The sequence below is a fragment of the Microtus pennsylvanicus genome, chromosome 15 (genome assembly GCF_037038515.1).
Source record: "Microtus pennsylvanicus isolate mMicPen1 chromosome 15, mMicPen1.hap1, whole genome shotgun sequence".
Taxonomy (NCBI): Eukaryota; Metazoa; Chordata; class Mammalia; order Rodentia; family Cricetidae; genus Microtus; species Microtus pennsylvanicus.
In genome coordinates this window covers 18,183,194-18,198,726 of record NC_134593.1, presented here as the reverse complement: position 1 = coordinate 18,198,726, position 15,533 = coordinate 18,183,194, and the positions used below count along the sequence as shown (strand labels likewise).

At 43.2% G+C, this 15,533-nt stretch overlaps 1 protein-coding gene across 1 annotated transcript in view; it reads right to left on the bottom strand.

The window, feature by feature from the left end:
• The window catches only part of Fgf9 (fibroblast growth factor 9), a 37,464-nt gene that overhangs the window by 12,015 nt on the left and 9,916 nt on the right, over positions 1-15,533 (bottom strand). Inside the window, exon 2 of the mRNA XM_075949658.1 lies at positions 15,310-15,413. Coding sequence (XP_075805773.1) covers positions 15,310-15,413 — 104 coding nt within the window. The remainder of the gene's footprint in view (positions 1-15,309; positions 15,414-15,533) is intronic.

Here is a 15,533-nt window from a genome sequence, read left to right as displayed (position 1 = left end):
CATACCTAAAAAAAGAAAGAAAAAGGTAATAAACCTTGTACTGTCCAGCATTAAACTCTCCAGAGAATCAAGTAGAAAGCCCCACCCTGACCAACAAGCTATTTGCAATTGGTACCTGCTGGGAGAGGGAAAGGTGGTTTCTCCGATGAAGCGAACCTAGGTATAACAACCACCCTCTGGGGCAGCAGGCCCCATGTCCATAAGTAGTTTCCCAACACAAAACAGACTCCATGATTTTTGTGTGTTTTTCTTCCTTTTTTTTTTTTTTTTGCTATGGTTTGATATATTTTTGTCGTGTGGGGTTTTGGGTTTTGTTTGGCTTTGCTTTCTTTGTTTTTCTGGGTTGTGCTGAGAGAAGGATAAAGAGGTAAGGAAGTCTGTAGGATCTGGAATGATTTGGGGGAGGGGAAAGAATATGATCAGAATATATTTTATGAAATTTTTTAAAAATAATTTTAAAATGTAATTTAAAAAAACAAAAACAAAAATAAACCTTCTCCTCAGAATCAAGTTACTCCAGTATTTAGGAAGCAGTCAAGGTCCTAGTCTGACTCTGGATACAAGCATACATGTATACAGAGACACTGAACGCACATACGCACACAAACACACACTCATCTTCCATGTGTCGGGCTCGCCCGCCATGTGGCAATGAATAAGCTGCCAAGGACAGATCTGCTCTGCCAAATAGGATGAGTGAGATTGTTTGGGGGCCTTCCTTGGGAGCTGCTTATAAAAATGAATCTTTGTTTAGCAAATCACACAGCTCATAAACTTTCTGCACATTTTCGAGGAGGTGTTCGCATGGAGACGGCCTCGCTCCACACAACAGAGAGTGTGAATTTAGAAATTTTAGTTTTTGCTTTAAGGAGCGTTTAGACAAGCGAATGCACAGCAGAAGCGGTCCTAATTCTTCTATAAACACGCCTGTAGGAAAAAGTTGATCAATTTTTGTTTTTGAAGATCTTTGAACACTAAGTTGAAAAACAAATCACAGGACACATTTTTCACCGGAGACTACACCTGGTATGAGGGATGACATCATTCAATGACCACCTAAAACACACAAAAGATATGTAAAGGCTACACACACATCAATGAAATGTTCTTGGTGAGAAGCGAGCCCAGGTGCCCTTGCAGGGCCAGGTTGATGGACGGGGAAGAAAAACAAAGCTAAGTAAGGCTGAGAGGTGAGAGAAAGAAAGAAAGATTCAAGGAGGACACTAGACAAAGACAGATGAATCCAACAACTACTTGGTTTCTGTGATAACCATCAGATATTTTGCTGGAAGGTAGACTCAAAAAATGAAAAATGAAGAGGCTTTCCAAGATAAACAAAGCAGTTTAAATTCAGCACACAGTCTGCAGAAATAAAAGGAAAAGGGCTTGAAAGATCAGCAGATTTAATGACAATGTAAGCCCAAAGATAAATTCTGAGGAACTGAAAAAATACACAGAATTTCCCCCCGCAGAGGCGTGCACCTTCCAGAAACACACTGGCATGGAGCTGACCAATGAGGCTTCAACTTATTTCTCTGTAAAAGACGGGCCTTGTGCAAAGAAACTTCTAAGGCCCAGTACTGGGGATTGAAGCCAGTGCTTCCCAGAATGCTAGGTGCAAGCTCCACCAGCCATACCTACACCCCAGCTTGGAAAGACCCCTCTGAGTCTAAGACTCTAATGATGGAGTCTTAGGAACATCAGAATGCTTTCACGATAACGCTGAAGGAACGTAATAAATAGGAAATGAAGAGAAACTGCCAAGGAACTAGAAAACAGACAAAGCAACCAAATAAAATATGTTGCCTCTAGTGTCCATTGGAGGAGGAGGTGCTGCAGCCCAGAAGAGCTGGCTGAAAGCAGTCTGGAAAATGGGGCTACTACCTCAGAGATGAGCCAAGGGCACAAAAGAAGGTAGCCACCTTGTCACAAAGAACACACCAGATTTCTCCCAGGACAGACAGCTTGTGACTGCTGGGACTTCCCATGCATGTTCCATCTTCTTTCCACACTAGCCTCAAGGAACAAGGCTCCCAAAGGAGCTTTCCTCCTGGCCCATGAACCTCCCTGTACCATGAACTTCCCAAGAGAACTTAAACCCATGAGAGAGTAAAAGGCTAGCAATATGTAAGTGTGGGGTGTGTGCACAAGGCATAAAAAGAGACCACCAAAGAGATTTGAAGATGCCAAGGACCCCAAGTCATTCTGCAGGATCTCCATGGGACGCTTGGATTTTCCAGCACCTCTAACTGGAGACTGGGCACCTCTGGCACCACCATCCCAACCATACTCACAGAGAATCCTGTACCCAGCATTCTCTCTGCTCCTTGAATCCCTAACTCCTCATTTCCACAGTGAGTCAGTCCAGTTCCTTTGGAACCAAATCCTTCTACCCAGCCTCATTTGTGACATATAAATGGCTGTCCTTATCTCTGCACTTGCAGGACTGCGTCTGATTCTCATGGGACCCCTCTGTCTTCTACAGAATAACTAAGCCTACATCCAGATCTGGTTGGTGCTCCTAACACTAACTAGTCACCCTATTATTCCAAGACCCAAACACATACTCTTACAGGGACCTTTTTGGGGGGAGGGGAGATTTATTCCCTTAGACTTCCACATTACAGTTCATCATCAAAGACAGACAGGACAGGAACTCAATCAGGGAAGGAACCCAGAGACAGGGAGTGATGCAGAGGCTATGGAGGAAGGAGTGCTGGTCGCTGGCTTGCTCCTCAAGGCTTTCTCAGCCTACTTTTCTTCTTTTTTAAAAAAAAAAAAATTTACTCTTCTCTTGCACAATATATCCCAACCACAGTTTCCCCTCCCTCCACTCCTAATTTCCCCACCACAGACCTCATTTTCCCCCCAGATCCACTCCTCTATTTCCTTTCAGAAAAGAGCAGGCCTCCCCCAGACAAACATGGTATAACACGTTACAACAAGACTGGGCACAAATTCTTTTATCAATGCTGCACAAGGCAGCCCAGTGGGAGAAAAAGGGTCCTGAGAGCAGGCAAAAGAGTCAGGAACACACTCCTCCTACTGTTAGGAAGCCACGGGGGCCTTTTTTAAGTGTGCTGTGCTGAGCGATGTTGCAAGATATTTGATTACACTGTGTAAAGATACGTCACTCTGACTGGTTTAACAGCAAGCTGACCGTCTAGTAGCTAGGCATCATTTTGAGGAACAGAGGAAGCTAGAAAGGAGAAGGGAGAAGACGCCAGGGGATGCAGAGGAAGCAGCATGGGCAATACAGAGTAAATGTAACTGAGCCATGTAAAAGAATGTAGATTTAAAAGCATGGGTTAATTTAAGTTATAAGAGCTAGTTAGAAACAAGCCAAAGTTATTGGCTGACCTTTCATAATTGATAGTATATCTCTGTGTCAATATTTGTGAGCTGGTGCCCCCCCCCCAAAAAAAAGTTCATCTACAGAGCAAGGTGCCTATAATTCCAGCACTTGAGAGGCAGGAAGATTGTTATGAGTTTGAAGTTAACCTATCTCAAAACAAATAAGCAAGCAAATAAATAAATAAAAATTTTAAAAAAATTAAACGGTACTTTAACCCAGAAAGAAAAAAATTCTGGTAGTTATTCTGGTTACTCTAGGAGTCCAGTGTCTTCACCAGCACATAAATATTTTAAAAATATGGCAAAGAAATTTACCAAGTAAATGAAATTCCCAAGGAAAGAAGTGTCTTTATTTAAGTAGATAAAATAATAATAGCTACATCTGAGAATAAACTATTGGGCAAGGTAGATGACTTAGTTGATAAAAGTTCTTGTCATGTAATCAAGAGCACCTGAGTTCAGTCCCCAGCATCCATGTGGCAGGCAAGCATGATACAATGCCTGTTACCCCAGCACCGAAAAGACAGAAAGAGAAGGATTCTTGACGCTTGCTGGGTAGCCATTCAGCCAACTCGCTGAGGTCCAAGTTCAATGAGAGATCCTGTCTACAAATTAAAATGGAAATCAATAAAGACGACACCAGATGTCAAACTGTGTGTGTGTGTGTGTGTGCGCGCGTGCATGCGCGCATGTGTGTGTGCCCATGATTAAACTAACCTTCCTTAAAAATTGCTGTTTAGAACATCTTTAAATGTTGGTGCTATGGCTGATGTTTAAAGAATAATTTGACTAAGTCATGAGTCTTAACTTCAGAATTCCACTTTTGAGAAACACAAGGCATCTATCATGTCTTCCATGCAGCCAGAAGCATCAAAGGGCACAGACACAGTACTGCCACATGGTTCTTGAGGGACATGAGGGAACAAGTGCTAGACTGGTCACATTACAGGCCTTATCTCTTCCCATGGTCAGAACAGTGCTATAGAGTCACTATCATCAGCCCTTGTCATAGGCCTCCGTTCAGGTTACCAACATTGCCTAAGAGTTAATGGGCAGTTGACAGTTGCTGGGGCAGGGGGAGTCACTATCTCCAAGGGTATAACCACTGGGAGGAGGTCATGCTCCAGTGAATAAATGTCCCATCCATGCTCATACAACTAAATCTACTAAACTTGGGAGGTCACGTAAAATATGGGCATAAGAAAGAGACGTGTTGGGGAAGAGAAAGAGTTCAGTAGAGCAGAAGGGGAACAAGAGAGGATAATGGGATAAATATGATCAGATATCTTATATGCATGCGTGAAACCGTCAAAGAGTGAATGAATGGACGAATGAATGAATGAATACTAGAACATGACCCCTATTTGCAGAGCTGGTGAACAGCAACACTAGACTCTAAACCTTAGGTTTCCTCTCCTCCGGGCTTAGTAGCCATATTCTAGATGCTCATAAATGAAAGCAAAGAAAGACCAGAGTCTCCCATAAAGCACAGCAAATAGAAATCAGTTTGAAAGATATAAACAAGAAAGAAACAAGCCCACTTAGCATAACTGGGCTACAGTGTGTGAAACACTAATGTGGGAAATGAAAGGGAACAGGAAGGAAGGGAAGGGGAGACGAGGAGGAAGATGGGAGAACGAGGAGAAACCCAGAGCTTCCTTCAGGTGGCTGTAGGTGACAGGAGGAAGGCCGGTGCCACAGGGCAGCCAGGCAGGCTGCAGTCACCTGGCAATCACGTGTGCCACGAGGAGAGGGGTGTCCTTGGAATGACCTTGGCCAGCTAGTCCTTTGAATACTAGATTGACTTTCCAGCACTTCCTTATAAAGGACACACAATGGGTATTTCAGTGACTAATTTTTCCAAAACTGATGAAGAGAGAATCGACTGCTGTCTGGATTTTAAGCATTTATAGAAAGTGAAAAGATGCCAGCCCTGAGAGGACCCTTTATAGCCAGTGCCATAACCCTGTGGTCCTGGGGGGTGGGGGGGACCCTCCGCAGCAAGGGCTGTCGAGAATGCAGGCTTTTTTTTTTCAGTTGGTTGTCACAGTGCCTCTGAGGCACACCAGGCCAACAGGCTGACTAAGGATGTTTTCTCACAACTTCAAGGTGGTTCCTCCTGGAGGCGCAGCAGGGACTTGTGGCCCAGCACTTCAGAGGCCGCCCCAGGGCATGGTTCCCACTTGACTCTAGTGGAGTTAATTTTTTGTGAGGCTTGAAGGTATTCACTGGAGGGGCCACAGGATCACACAGAGGCAACATTCTTCTAGTAACTATGATGCTGACAGGGAGGATCATCCAAAACGCAACACAGGAGCCTCTGGCACCAGCTGAGATACGCAGAGAGAGGAATCAGGGTGCAGCTGGCAGCCGCTATTTCCAGTTCCTACAGCCAAGTCCCTCAGCCTCTGCTAGGAACGCTTGTTTCTCTCAATCTCCTCTGCACATCGTCTCCTACAGCTAAACTTCCTCCTACAAAACTGCAAGAGCTTTTACATCTAACTGTATCAGAACACTTAGTATACCAAATCATAATTCTTTTTGGTTTTGTTAGTTAGTTTGTGGGCACACATATGCTGTAGCATGGGTGTGGAGGTCAGAGAAAAACTTGTAAGAATCAGTTCTCTCCTGCCCCGCATGCTCCAGGGATGAAATGCAGTCTGCAAGGCTTGCCAGCAAGGGCCTTTCCCAGCTGACCCATCTCACCAGCCCATACACTCTTGGTTTACATGTCTGTTTCCTAAGCAAAGTGTAGGTTCCGCCTATCACCCACACGACAAAGTACAAACATGGCCACACTTGTGATCTGGACTTAGTGTCTGTAAGGCCTCCCAGAACACTGAACTGCTGCTCCTGGGGAAACACGGGGAGGTTCCTATGAGCCTCCCGCCACATCACTTCTGTCAGCGACCAACACATGTTATGTGTTTCTATTTAAGACACTTACTTAATGCGCACTGTAGCCTCGTGACCACCTGACCCAGCCAACGTCACCAAAATCGAGCCTCGAGGAAACGGCTCTGAAGCAGACGTTTGCCTCACAGAGCATGTCATACACAGCCATTAGCGCGAGGCAGCTCCTCGGCCCTTGCTAGGGACATTCTATGTGGCAAAATCATCAACGAAAAGCACAGAATAAAAAACGCACAACACTAAACAGATGCCCTGAAGAGAGGCCTGTGGCAAGAAGGCAGGACTTGACCTCTGACCTCAGCTAGGAAATGGAATATGGAGGAGACTCGCTGCTTTTCCTCCTGCTCTGCACATGCCTGCAAACAGGCATGAAAGTGAGACAAATGTAGATTTGGGGTTATGAGCAAAATTCAGTAATTATACCAGTTCCACTGAAGTAGCAGGCATGTGTCAGCAGGGATAGGCCGTCAATAATGTTCACTGAGGGCTGAAAGAGATCCAGGAGGAAGGTGAGAAAGTGCAACCAATGTGTGCAGCCGAGCTTTGCACACTGGTGAATGTATGCAGCCGAGCTTTGCACACTGGTGAATGTATGCAGCCGAGCTTTGCACACTGGTGAATGTATGCAGCCGAGCTTTGCACACCGGTGAATGTGTGTAAGTAAAGAGAAGTGTGAGAATGGAAAAGAGAATAGAGGAGGGAGGGAGGGAGGGAGGGAGGGAGGGAGGGAGGGAGGGAGGGAGGGAGGGAGGAAGGGAATAGGAAAAGATACACTCAGACTGTGGATGCAATGTACACTTTCACTTACACACTTAGTCAACACGATCCAGAAAACACTCTTGCAGTCAAATACTGTGTCAACTCTTTTAGTTCCAAATAATTACTTAGAAATCAAATGCCAGGAAGAAAGGAAGTGCAGGAAGGTAGAGAGAAGGTAGGGGTAAGAAAGAAAAGAAAAATGTTCAGGAATACACACCTAAGTTCTGTCCTGACCTCCTACAGGCATTTTCCTTGTCATTACTCCTTAAACAATAACAGTGCAGCAACTATTTTCATAGTTCGTACCCTGTGGCATTTGTCATAAGCCATCTAGAGATGGCTTAAAATTACAATGTCTGTGGGTCCTGCCCAAACGCCAGGTCATTTTAACGAAAGGGCCTGAACATCCAAGGATTCTGGCATCCACAGAAGGTCCTGGAACCAACCCCCCATGAAAAGGATGGAAGACTGTATTCGCATCCAAAATGACCTCCAGTACTATATGGTACTGCTCCCAGGCCAGGACAAATAGGGAAAGGAAAAGACCGACTCGGTCCACCACGGTGGGTTTACATGAAGAGAACATCACTGGGTCTCACAATAATTCAAATGAGAAGAGGCTGGGAGGAAAATCAAGACATAGCCCATATCCATCACCTCAAGTGAAATAGCAAGACTGAACCAGGGCTTGACAAGGACTTAGCCACAGTGAGAAGACATCACTGAAGTAACATCAGCCATCATTTGAGCCCAACCACATCAGTTTGGGTCCTACTGTTATCACGGGTCTATTTTAACATAAAGACATCTTGGATTTCAGTTGTCAAAGAGGAGTAAGCATAAGGGATTCATACCTAGTTTCGTGGCTATATGTACACATAGTAAAAATAAAATCAATATGAGTTTCTTAGGATCTGAGATATAGTCATCCCTCAGTACCCAAGTTCACATCTGTAGCCAAGTAATCACAGATCAATTTTGTTGTTGTTGTTGTTTGTTTTATTTTTGTTTTCCGAGACAGGGTTTCTCTATAGCTTTGGAGCCTGTCCTGGAACTAGCTCTTGTAGACCAGGCTGGGCTCGAACTCACAGAGATCTGCCTGCCTCTGCCTCCAGAACCCTGGGATTAAAGGCATGCACCACCACTGCCAGGCTCAAGATCAATTTTTTTAAACCTGTATCTGTACCAAATATATACAAACGTTTTTTCTTGTCATTGTTCACTAAACACAATTCAAACATTTTTCCAAAGAATGCTGGATTGTGTTAGATATTCTGAACAACTACACTTCTGTAAACTGTATCAAGTGCAATAATCTGAAAGTGACTGACGTCTACAGAGCATTGCACAGGTTCAATGCAGGTTATGCTAGTATATGTAAGGAGACTGAGCATATACAGATACCATTATCTGTGGGTGTCCTGGAAACAAAGCCTCCACATGGAACAATGTATTTCATAGGGTTTTGTGGTTTGTTGCTGTTGTTACTTTGTAAAGAGCTGGATCTGTTCCTCAGTTCTGGGACAGATGTGACCACAGGGTTCCCTACACTGATCCTATAATATGAAAACATCACGCAACAAATTATCTGGCCCATATGTCTCTATTCAGAATCAACAAGCCCCCAGCTGGAATGTATTCAATTAAAAAAACATGTATGTTCACTGAAATCTATCATACCTTAGTTACAGGTTATACAAATTCTAAAAGCCCAGGGTCCAACTGTATCCCTGTAAATATAACCAAAGACACTAGCAAACACCTGTCTTAACAAACTCCTGTGTCAGGATGCTGTAGGAATAGCCTCAAGGTGCTGGCCTGAATCCTCATTGCACCTACAAATTCTGGCCCTAAGAGCAAGTGCGGTAGATTCTTGATTTAAGTTTGGTACTTAAAAGAGGTGGCTGCCCTGGAGACCCTGGATATTATAAGTGCAATCGCCGCCTGATGCTCCAGCACACTAGGCTCCATGTGTGAGGCTGGAGCAGGCTAAGAAATTGGGTCAGTGAACATTCACTACATGCCAACTGCACACACTGTGCGTGGCTGAGCCTCTGGGAAACAGAATGCTGATGGAGAGTCTCTGACTCCAGAATCTTCATCTAGTAAAAGACCAATAAGAATGAAACGTGAGGCCAGATATAAGCCAGGAACGCCAGCATTTCCCAGTCTGGTGCTGTCCCCGGCTCACAGCTGCACGTCCACACTGTAGCTTCCTACATCAGCAATTTAGGGAGTGCTACCTTTTTCCCCATGAGAGCCTCAGACACTTCCAGGCGTCTTGGAGCAGACCCATTTGTTTTTCATAGTATTCTATACGAATAAACCCTTGTTACAGTCCGTTATTTCTGAGACTTAAAGCCCCTTCATAATAACCAGATACTTTAGATCAAAGCCCTGAAATACTACCTGAGCCACAGCTTTAGTCTCTTTGAGATAAATAAAAATGACAAGGGAAAACTCATACTCCTGGTTGTCTAGTTATATAGGGGCGCATGTATGTGCATGCATGTAATCTAATGGTCTCTCTAAATTTCAATCAGACAGGATTTTCTGATCTCAGGTGTTCTATGCCCTAACCTGTCATCCCACCCTTTGTTGAGACTTCTAGCCATCCCTCAGAATCCACTTTAAATGCTACAATACACATCTCCAAAGTCATTCTTTAAACGCCCCTCTGTGGCTCCAAGACATTTGAGCATTCTTCAATCACAGCAAATCTCACATTGCACCAAACTATTTACAAAGATGTTTCTCCTGCCAGATTCCGAGAGTCATTTCACGGTTGTGCACTTCATCACAGGACTAGACACCGAGTTGATATGAATGTCTATGAAAGACATGAGTGAAAGGGACACACATAAATAGAGACTAAGTACAATATCCGAGTCACATCCAGAGTGAGAATTATTTAAATTCCCCTTTTAACTGAATTGTGACACATTAGCAATACAGTACTTTAGATTTGTTTTTCTGGTTTCTAAATTCTCATAATAGTATCCTTTCTATTTTTCTAAGAAGTCTCACCCATTTACTTCTGTATCCTTTATTCTAGTCCTAGGGTGAACCTAAAACCAGAGGGGTGGGGGAGAGAGAAAGAGAGGAAAAGGGCACTTAACCCCCAAATACAAAAAGACATCACTACATGTCACGGTAATTCGTTTAACAAAAGTGACTCCTGTTTCCCAAACCTATTCACCTTCCTTTGTGATGATGACCCATCTTTTCAAAGCTTTTCTAACAACATCATCACCTGTTTCTTTTCTTTCCTTCCTTCAATCTCCTGGCAATCTGAATAGGTATTTTGGTCATTTCTCATTTCCATGACCACAGGGGTCAGAATAACCACAAAACCTAGTGGAAACCACGAGAGGGTCCAAAGGGAGCACTCCCTCTCCCTCACTCTCAAGATCTCCCATATGAGGTACAGACCAAAGGGAAAACCCTGCTGCCCAGGGAGGTTGCCTCCCAGCTCTGCCCAGTGGAGGAGAAACCATCTTGCTGCATAAACATTTTTGTGGGGAAAGAAAGCATCAGAGGCAAGACAGAGAAGGCCTAGGGAGTACAAACTCCGGGATTCTGGAGGTCCATCTAGAGAGCAAGCCTCAACCCAAGCGTCAAGCTCATGCTCTTCTTCTTAGAGATGAGGCAAACAGGAGCAGAAGCAGAACAGGAGCCTGGCCATGCCTTCACCTCTAGCTTTGCTCCAACCACAGCTGCATCCCTTTGGGCTATATGCACCAGGACAACACAGGCACAGTCCAATGAGGCATAAGAATGAGAGCAAGGTTCCTCCTACAGCTAGAATTTGGAGGACATACTGACACCACAAAGGTGGAATTACAAGATCTATACCTGTACAGCTTGTAGGAGCGACAGAAACCAATCACGAAGCTACTTGTTTCCCTCTGAGGAGCTGACTGAGTACCTCCAACCTCAAGGGCCACTGCTATGCAATGTGTAACACTAGGAAGTAAGATATGTTTAGGCCCTTTGGATCCTCTAAAGGAAACACGCTGGACCATCCTAAAAGTTGTACTGTTGTTTGTGTAATGATGGAATCATAAACTAGTATTTATGAGACTCCAAGAAAAAAAAAACAGACACCCAACTGGAATAAGCAGAACTACAATGGGTGCATGAGGAAGGTTTTACATAAGAGGGAATATTTCCACTGGTCCTTAAAGAATGCTACGTCATCAAGAGGAGAAGGTGAGCAAAGGGATCCCAGAAAATAATTAACTTTCCCACATGCATAAGCAACACTTGATGACACATCTGAGGAACAATGAAGAGATTCAAATGACATGCAGAAATTGATACCAAAGATGGCACCGGAGAGCAAAGTTTTCAGTAAAAAGCACAGGAAGCAAAGGGCAGCAGGCTTCCAGGTAAGCCCTGGAGAGATCTCAGGGAAGGGATCCTAAGATCAAGGTGTGAAGGTAATTCCACCATCACTGTGGAGAAGGGGCTAATGCTGGGAGGTGCTGAGGCAGGGGAACATCGGAAAGCATTCAGTCCTAAGGGTAGTCTCCAAACCTGAAGGTACCTGATCCTGGAGATGGTATGTGCCCCTTGCTTTTCCCTCACTGGGATTCATAATTGAAGCTGTCAGCTGACTGTGGCCACAAGGAAGGTGGGTGGAAGTCTACTGTTTAGTTTGTTTAGATTTTGGTTGGGGTTCTTGTTGTTTACAGGGAGGGTCTCACTGTGTAGCCTTGTCTAACCTGGAACTGTAAACCTCAAACTTACAGCCTGAGTACTGGGATTAAAGGTGTGTGCCACCATACCCATCTAGTACTTAGGATTTGTTTTAGTTGGTTTTTGGTTTTGGTTTAATGTTTTGGTGGACTATTTGTTTTTAATAATAGAAAGTGTTTAATTGGACTTGCAGTTCCAGAAGGTTGGAGTCCATGATGGTGGACCGAAGGTATCTTTGGGAGGAACATCTGAGAATTTACAACTCAATAACATGACCTGTCTATGTAGACCAGGTAGGTGGGCCTCCAATTTGCAACAACCCTCTTGCCTCGCCCTTCTGAGGGCTGGGATTATCGCCATATGCTACCACACCCAACAAACCTACTTCTAACCACTTACTGCATGTTTGTAAGAAGCCCTAGAGGAGGCAGCCGGGATCGACAAAGCTTTCACAGTCTGGGCTCAATTTCCTGCAATATTGTCCTATTCAGAGTACTTCCCACCCTGTTCCAGGCTCTGTACTAGCACTAGGGTGCATGCAGGCAAGGAGACAACCACAGTGAGAGAGTATGACTCCAGAAGTCACTGAAAACATCCAGATGAAAACTCAAGCCAAAGCAAAATCCTGCAGGCAACATTGTTGAACCTGGAGTTGGGTGTGCTCCTCCTTGTCAGCAATAAACCTCAGGAGCGTCAACCATACTGGTCATCTGACAGTCTAGTCATTGGTCAGCTGGGGAGGACATTCCAGAAGGGCATACAAGGCAATCCTTGGAGCAAGGATCAAACGGTACAGCCTAGACATGAACTAATTCATTCATTACATTCTGCAGAAATACTTACTTGGATGCATATTTTATCTTAGGGTATATATAAACTATAACTTCTATATATAACCTAAAATAATTTAAAATTCATATCTTGAGATGAATACTCGTTGAAGGAAAAGCTACCTTTTTAGGTAGGAATGTGTGCTCAGAGAAGTTTGGAGACCATTGCAATAACACGGTACCCACCAGGGATTGTGTTTCATGCCTATAATCTCAGTGCTCAGGAAGACACTGCAGGACTCCATGTGTTCAAAGTTATCCTGGACTACATAATGAGACCCTGTCTCCAAATAAGCAAATAACAATAAAGAAAGACATAAACCTATAGTTCCTTCAACCCATTTAAGGGCAGAATTTCCCTTCTATATACAACAAAACTGCACTGTATTGTATTCAACTGGGATTGACTTAATTAATTCTAGTGGCGTGTCGAAAATGAAAACAGTAAGAGCATGTCAAATGGAGAATGTCATTTTGCAACTTTTATTTTAAAACTTTTTATATCTAGGTATTACATATATATCTTTGCACTTAAAAGTACTAACAAAACTCATTTAGAAAATAAGTAATTTTACCTCTACCAAGAGCTGAATTGCAAAAGCTAAATTAAATTCTATAACTAACAAACACTTTTAAATAATTTATTTTCTTTTTTGAGAAGCACTTCTAAAAAGTATTTAAATATCTAAAGCAATTAACCTGTAGTGAAAAATTCTTCCAAAATAGAAAAATCACATCCTATGATATTAAAAAATGGGTTATCAGCAGCCAAGAAATAGAACCAGCCTCATCCACAAATGCATGGCCAGAGCAAATGAGGCATGTGTTCACAGTGGAGTTATTTAGCTATAAAGAAGCATTGATGTGTCCTTTGCAGCAAAACAGATAGATCTGAAAAATCATGCTAAACTAAATAAGGCAAACTTAGACAAAGAACATATTTTCTCATATGCAGAACATAGAGTCATGTGTGTATGCGTATAAGTGTGTACATGTGTTGTGTGAGTATATATGTGCATGTGTGTATATATGTTTACATGCATGCATGTGTGTGCTGTGTGCATGCTTGCATGTGTGCGTGTTTGTATATGTATGTGTACATGTGCATGTGTTGTGTGCATGTATTATGTATATGTGCATGCATGCATGGACATAAGTATATGTGTGTGTGCTCACATGTGTGTGTATGATATGTCATTAAGCTGAAGAGATCTAAAGGGAACGAGACAAAAAGAGATAATGCAGAGGAAAAAAGACAAGTAGCGCATGTTTTCTCTTGCATACAGAATCTGGATTTAACAGCATTTATCATACACACACGTGTATGGCAGGAGAACTATGTAAGGGAAGAGAGGAAATGAAAAGGAAGGGGAAAAACAAGGATGGGTAATGAAGGGGACATAAAGTTTAACACACATAAAAATATAATAAGGAAACGTTCTTTTGTACACTAAAAATTAATTCTAAAAACTTTTAAATGCATAATATATTCAAATCATACAGGATATAATAATCTTGTCATTTGTAATACTGGGGTAAAACTTTGCACTGCATGTGGGTATACATATTTTAAAAACAGGGTATGGGGCTAGAGAAATGGCTGGGCAGTTAAGAGCACTTGCTGGTTCACAACTATCTGTAACTCCAGTTTCAGAGGCTCTGACGCCCTTTTCAAATCTCTGAAGTCACTGCATACACATGGTGTACATACATACATGCAGACAAAACATTTATACAAAAAGTAAAAAAAAAATCTAAAAGACAAAACTAGGATATGGACAATAAAGAAGTGTATCTAGGGAAAGGTTGTCTTTCGATGCAGCTGAGAGTCTCAGAACCTTTCCTCTTCTGGGTTTCCTTTAAATCTCAACTTTTTGTAAGCATCAATCCAAGTTTTCATAGCTCAAGTAACTTGGATTAAATGATCACTTGACCACCACCAACTACAATGAAAAACTCAAGGTTATTTTGTTCAAAACGTTACTGTTGAACTTAGTTCCACACGGGAACTATAGCCTATCCACCATATTCCTATGTTCAGGAAAAGCTAAACCCTGACTGTGTTCCAGTCACTGTGATGGGCTCCTATGCTGGAACTGAAGAGATGCAAGAGGGTAAAACCAACCAGCTTCCTGTGGAGCAGAACCAGGGACAGTTATACCCCAGGACCAGGCCCAGTTCCCATCAACCGGCAGATTCCAGCAAATGCTCCATCACCATCAGGACCTTCCAAGTTAGTAAGGATGGAAAGCGAGACTAGAGAGAAAGGAATTCATAACACTTGCAAATAACCACAAGGCTGCTGGATCCTATGCGCACACAAGACTGTCCGACAATAATTTCCACCTCCATCTCTCCTGCATAATGAAAATCTTATGTTATTCAGAGAAAGGGTTTAGACTCTCGCTGCGTGGCCTATTTCTAGCTTTAATTACAATGCCTGGCAAAGCTTGGGGACCATTTCGATTCATTTCAAAAATAGCTCCCCATTCAATACAAGACGATGGATTCTTCACACTTGTGAATCTTTATTTACTTGATAATGAAGATGGCTTGGCATGTAAATAAAGCATTTTCTTGGCAACTTTGGTCTGGTGAAGATGCGGAATCGCAACGAAAGAGCACACCTCAGAGATTTAAAAACTCCCATTTGACGTGCAGACTCAGTTTCTCTTCTTAGTCAACCTAGCAAACATACAGCTCAACTCGAAGGTGGGACATGGGGACTAACAAAGTGTGGGCCGCCACTTACTGATCCGTACAGCTCTCCCTTCTCATTCATGCCGAGGTAGAGTCCACTGTCCACGCCACGAATGCTGACCAGGCCAACTGCTATACTGATGAATTCCAGAATGCCTGTGAGATCCAGAGCAGACAGAGAGTTAGAGCCCAGAGTATGTCCCCAGAGCCACAGCATTCCCAGGGGCTCCAGAGAGGAAACTGGGCCCAGCTTCCGACTTGGAGCAGTTCATGCAA